This window comes from Sesamum indicum, linkage group LG4 (genome assembly GCF_000512975.1).
Source record: "Sesamum indicum cultivar Zhongzhi No. 13 linkage group LG4, S_indicum_v1.0, whole genome shotgun sequence".
Classification (NCBI taxonomy): Eukaryota; Viridiplantae; Streptophyta; class Magnoliopsida; order Lamiales; family Pedaliaceae; genus Sesamum; species Sesamum indicum.
Genome location: NC_026148.1, coordinates 17276694 through 17283163, shown reverse-complemented (window position 1 = coordinate 17283163; position 6470 = coordinate 17276694). Strand labels below are relative to the sequence as shown.

The following is a 6470-nucleotide window of genomic DNA, read 5'->3' as shown; positions in this document are numbered from 1 at the left end:
AGCTCTCTTTCCACAGTAGCAAAAAATTGGACCTTCCATAGCAGACATGGTATTAGAGAATCCCTTTTTTAAGTTTTTATTAGTTGGCATAGATGTTTAGAAGGGAAAAACTAACATGTTTTCCTTCAAAATAATGCCACCTCACGTGCCAACGCATATGTTAATGCCACATGAGATAAAAAAAAAACATTCTCAATTTAACAGCATCTGCGGTGCCCATGCTATTTGACAGCCAAAGAAAGCAAAATCCGGCCACCAAAGGGCCTAATTGAAGTATTTTTGCAACATAGTGTATAACATGTGATAACTAACATAATTAGTGTACTAAAATTGATCGAGATCCAAGTTAATGGACTAAAACAAAACCCTTGTAGATATCTCATATCATTTATTACTTTGATGTTTACAGAAGATCGTAACATCTTGTTGCATATCTACTATTACAAAAGTCGAAATGCATTATTGATAAAAGCATAAAGCAATATCCTATATATCACCAATCAAACTTTTTTCGTAGACCCCTTGGTGGATAATAGTCGGAGTAGTAAATACCATCGCTACTTACTGCCCAGTAGCATGTATCCTTTTTACAACTAGCCTTGCGCCAATTTTCTTTAAAAGCATCAAACGATATATACTTCATATTCCACCGAAGTTTGCAGTAGAATAAGGTACGGAAAAAAATATTCTCACAAAAGCCAAACGAATATATCTTATTTGCGGTAAGTGTATGATTTCCTAAATTATTATCTTTAGATGCACAATTCACCACCAATGGTGGAGAATTCTCAGGGAGGTTGTTGGCAATGTAAACTGTATATTGTTGTGTGAAAGCACATATACGTTTCTCTTGAGCCTTTGTAAGAAATAAGATAGTTGCAAGAATGACAAATTGTAATAAGTAGCTCTTCATGATAAGAATTTTGTTCCCTAGAGAAGTATATGTTGAAATTGATTCACCTCTGTCATTGAATTTATAAGCTAAACAATTCACATGCTCATAAAAACTATAAACAATATATTGAAAATTGAACAAATTATTGCAACTTAAGATGAAATAATATATATAAATATGGAAACTTCATACATCATAATCCATTTGAATTCCCTAGGCTGTAAGAAATATATATATCAAAAGAAAATTAAATTAGATGATAAAGTTTGAGATTTCACAACTAGTATTATTATTATACAAATAATTATAAAAATCTAAAATAAAAGTCAACCTTCATAAACTACATTTTAGGTAAGTCAATGTAAATCAGTAACTAGCAAAACTCCCTTTACGAAGACATAGATTTCTTTTGTTGGTAATTTGAATTATTTTTATTTTTATTTTTTTCTAGATTTGACCGATGAATAAATGATTGCTTTTCCTCATCTATATAAATTATGTGGATCAGTAAACATTTTTGTAATAGGCTATTAAATGACTATGATGTTGGTGTAATTATAATGTTGTGGATAACTTGTAATTTTTAGGGGTGAATAACAATTTATCCCCGTGTGATATTGAAAATGAGTACATTACCTTTTTATGAAAAAAATATAACAATTTTAAAATTGCTTCTTTTTAAAAATCATAAAACGGCAAATTATTGTATTTTAAAAATACAGGGAGGTAAATTGCTATTTATTTTTACATAAGGAGGTAATTTGCTCATTTGCGATATTACAAGGAGGTTGCTTGCATGTTTTCCTAATTTTTAGTAATGGGCTATTAAAATGTACATACGTACCTATGTTTACATAGTTTTTCACTAAATACCTTTTTGTTCCTCAAAGTTTTGCCTCCAAGTTGCATAAAATTTTGTATTTGCATGTATAATATTACAGTTCTTCATTCAATGGATTGTTTTTAGATTTATGTCACTTGGAAAAATAAAATTAGTATATCGGCTATAATATAGGGGCTATGACAAAAAATTATGATAAATAAATTATTATTAAACACAAATAAATAAAATTAATGTAAAAAATTAATTTTTCCCATCATGAAAAAATTATCAGCTACAGTTTAGAGCTAATGTAAAAATATTTATTATGATTTTTAGTCATATCAAATGTTTTAACCATCCTCACAATATTCGCTCCCAACAATCATTACGGATCGTGATCATAACTATTTATTGTAATTATTTATTATTAATTATGATAATTAAACATAGTTAAATGCTATATTTCTTATAGGTGTCATCTATTCCCACAAAACCAATAGTAATTATATTATGTGACAAGAATTATTACATCATTCAAAAATAAGTTTCAGATATTTAATGGCGTCGATAACAATATTTTTCAGGATGTCATCAGTAAATATTTTATGTAGTATTTTTAAAAGAAAAAATAATTGGTTTAATACTTAGGTGAGGAAACAACCAAAAAAAAAATTTTAAACAAAAAAAATAAATTATATTAACACTCTCTGAAATTATATCAAAATATACAAATATTTCTTATGTTTAACAAAATTACAGCTACGTTTTCTAAAATTATAGTTAGTAATCACAATTACATCTTCTATTTAAAGTTAAAGTTTATACAAACACCCTATAAATAATATTACACTAACATTCTTTAGAGTTTATAGCTATAATTTTATAAAAAATAAGAATGTTTATGTAATTTGATCTAATTTTAGGGATGTAGATGTAATTTACTAAAATTTGTCTCATTAAGAGAATTCTATGTTCAGAACTGGGCTTCAAGTCATCAAGCCGAAGTGCAATTATAATGGAGTAGAGCCCAAAGAGAAAACCATATGTGGAGAGAATAATCCCAATAATTGGATTCTCTCTTCTCTTCTGTTCCGCCAACTCCTGAAACCTAACTCCCCTCTGGAACACATAGAAAAGAAGAAATTCGATATGGAAATGAAGAATTCATGGCTACAAAATTGAAAAAAAAAAATGGATCTGTTTAGCACCTATTTTTGTGTTAATTGAGAAGGGTTTTTTTGTTTGTTTTATTCAATTTTGTAGCGAGGATTAAGGAGAACGAGACGGAGCTGCTGGCACAGCTAAAGGATCTTGCGGCGGGGCTGGCGCTGCTGCGGGTTGGAGAGGGTGAGCGGTGCTGCCCTAAGAGATGCCAACCGCCGGTTCCATCTTGTACTAATGAAAACTCAGTCGTTTAGTTCAAGCTGTTTTAGGTACAGCTGCCATTGATGAGCTATCCGATATCTGAAATCCGGAGGTTTCGGCGTTATGTGGGACTCCGAAGTCTTCAAGGTGCGGTGAGACTGTTCTGGATGGCTGGAGCAATCTGCGCCTGCCCCTTCCAAAGCAGACCTTTTAGTACGAAACAAACTTACAAGGTTCTTGACGCCAGTTCAAAATCACGCCCTCACAAGCCCACGAGAAGCCAACATCGGACATCCATCGCATTTCTTGATCATCTCAAGCAGTGCCGAGACCCCGACGAATTTCTCACTATTTTCCACGATTACTATGAGTTGGGCTACAAACATGACTATCCTTCTTATGCTTCTCTCATCTACAAACTTGCTCGTGCCAGAAAATTTGAGGACATCGAAGTGGTTTTGGATTTCCTTAAGACGAGTGATATCAAATGCGGGGAATCTCTGTTTGTTGGCTTGATTCGGCATTATGGAAAAGCCAATTTGATTGACAAGGCTGTCGAGGTTTTCCGTGAGATAGGAAGGTCATTCAACTGTGTGCGTACGGTGCAATCTTTTAACACGATTTTGAATGTTTTAGTTGATAGTGGACGAGTTTGTGAGGCTACTGAGTTATTTGAGCAGGGTCCCAAGATGGGATTCAAGTTGAATTCGGTTTCGTTCAATATTATGGTCAAAATGTGGCTGGAGAAGGGCGACTGGGAGAAGGCGAGGAAAATATTTGATGAAATGCTTGAAAGAGAGGTGGAGCCTACAGTTGTGACTTACAATTCTCAGATTGGGTTTTTATGCAAAAGGGGTGATGTGGATGAGGCCAAACGATTTCTTGAGGATATGTGGAGGAAGGGGAAGCGAGGCAATGCAGTGACTTATTCTTTGTTAATGGAAGGTTTATGTGCTTCAGGAAACTTTAAGGAAGCGAAGAAAATGATGTTTGATATGGAGTACCAGGGGTGCAAAGTGCAGCTTGTGAATTATGGTGTTTTGATGACTGACCTTGCAAGGAGAGGATTAATAGATGAAGCAAAAGGTTTGCTTGCTGAGATGAAAAAAAGGCGGATCAAACCAGATGTGGTTATGTATAATATACTGATTGATCATTTCTGTAAAGTAGGTGCAGTTTCGGAGGCGTATAAAGTATTGGTTGATATGCAAGTTAAGGGCTGCAAGCCTAATGCTGCCACTTACAGGATGGTGGTTGATGGTTTCTGCAAAGTTCAGGATTTCGTGGGAGGTTTAAACGTCTTGAATGCAATGCTAAATAGTGGACATTTTCCTCGAACTGAAACTTTCTGTTCTCTGTTTATTGGGTTGGGTAAGAATGCAAAAATAGATGATGCGAGTTTTATTTTGGAGGAGATGAAAAAGAGAAAGATAAGTTTAGATTCCGACTCATGGGAAATCCTACTTAGAGAAACCTGTATAGATGATAAATTTGTTACAAGGTGTTTGGCTGATGTTCTTTGTTATGAAGAGAAAAATGAGTGGGGATTTGGACTGTCATCGGCTGTTCTTTCGTCCAGTTGATGTGTTTCTGGCTGGAGTATGAACTGGAAATTATAGCTTCAGCCAGGTTCAGTGTCCCTAGCAAATAACATATAGTTACGGCGCTCTCGCGATGTGGTTGGTATATGATTGAAGAAGTAACACGTGATTAATTGGGTATGAGAAAACAAGAAGTTGTAGAGTGTCGATAGACGTTGGAGAAGGTTCACGGGGAATGTTATTACCATAGTTTGGAAGAGAGATTCTGAGTAATGATATGGGAAAATGAAATGTATATCGTGTTGATGCTTGTTACATAAGTTTTGATGCAGGAATTTATCTTATTTTATATTGATATATATAAGAATTAAATACACTTTAACACTTACTAAGTATGCATATAACCACATTTTCACACACTAAATTACGAAAGGTAGGTAAAATTAGTGTATATTTGTGATGCGTGCGATTTTAGCACGAGTCCAGAGTTCTTGGATTTTTTAAATGAATTTAGGCCACATGAATAAGAATTCCTGAGAAGAAGGACCTGCAAAAGAAAGGGTTAGCATTCTAATGCTTAAGTTAGTCTCGAATTTAAGAGTAGATAAAATAAGAAGGAATGATAATGATAAATTATGATAAAGTTAAGAATTTCGTATGCAAGAGCAAGATTTTGGAGCAACAAAATAGCAGCAAGAAAAAAGTTCTCGAATCTGTCAGCCGGGGGGTTTGTTGGAGGTACTCCCTTTATTTATAGAGGAGAAGTTCATCAGCAATAGGAGTCCGACCGAGGGGAATCCGTCAGCTTTAGCGAGAAAGGTGGGATCTTGTACATAGGATGTAGCTTGAGAATCAAGCCTCTGAATGCAGGGGGCTCTTTCCTCGTGCAATCTACTACTTGGTGAAGAGTCCTTCAGTATGAAGAGCCCCTCCTCTTGAAGGCACCTTCCTTCCTATCGGTTAGCTTTGGGGGCCTCCAAATTGGGCTCTTCCTTTGGGACAAATATGACAAAGTTGGCTTCCTTTTTTGACTGGACTTTGGTGCAGGGAGGGGCCCTTTGGGTTGAGCTAGATGGACCTTCTTGATAGGCTTAGTGGGGTCGTAGGAGGTCCCTTTCATGGGCTGGGCATAGTGATTCGAATGGGCTGCCTTCTTCATGGGTTGATAGACCTTCTCCTGGGCTTGATACTTCATTTTGGGCCAATCTCTTTTAGGCCATGCCTATCATTTAGTTCCCCCACTCTAAGAATAATGGGTGCCCTTTTCATCCTTAGATTAGGAAATCTTGTTTCTTAATTAGGGGCAAGGGAGGGAGGCATCCTCTCCTTTCTCAAATGGAAGACCTTGGTATTTAGGGAAGGGCGGATCCCCCTATCTACGCCTCTTTTTAGTTGTTGCAACCTCATCCTCGTTGGAAAACGAAGTAGTAGCCTTTTGGCAGGGTGGTCTGACGTCTATAATGATGGAAAAAAGGCGCGTCCTCGAGATAACTGCAGCACGCACATTTGGAGGCTTCTTTTCCACGAGCTGGGTAACTGCCTCTTAGTCGGGTGGTTATTGAAAACGTGGGAAAAACGCCTTCTTCAGTAATCTTCTTCCCTCCTCTCACCACTCTTCTTCAGAGCACCAAGGCATCCATTACAGCTTCCATCCTTCTCTGTAAGTATTTCCTCCTTCTCTTCTTGAAGTTCATTTATTTTAGAAAATTGTGTTCCTCTAGTGACTCCTTACATTTTCTTCAGAAAATCCTTGGGTGTGATGATCCCTCAGAGGCAACTTCCAAAAAGACGGGCCCTACTCCGCCTCATTTTGGAAGAGGTCTGAGGAGAAGCCTGAGGCAGGCCA

At 36.2% G+C, this 6470-nt stretch overlaps 1 protein-coding gene across 1 annotated transcript; it reads left to right on the top strand.

The window, feature by feature from the left end:
- LOC105161325 (pentatricopeptide repeat-containing protein At1g07740, mitochondrial) lies at window positions 2755-5010 on the top strand. Its single transcript, XM_011078972.2, has one exon. The coding sequence runs from the start codon at window positions 3167-3169 to the stop codon at window positions 4664-4666; it is 1500 nt and encodes a 499-aa protein (XP_011077274.1). The 5' UTR covers window positions 2755-3166; the 3' UTR covers window positions 4667-5010.

Excerpts from the sequence above, each read along its gene's own strand:
- LOC105161325 (XM_011078972.2), top strand. The coding sequence starts at position 3,167 with ATGAGCTATCCGATATCTGAAATCCGGAGGTTTCGGCGTTATGTGGGA.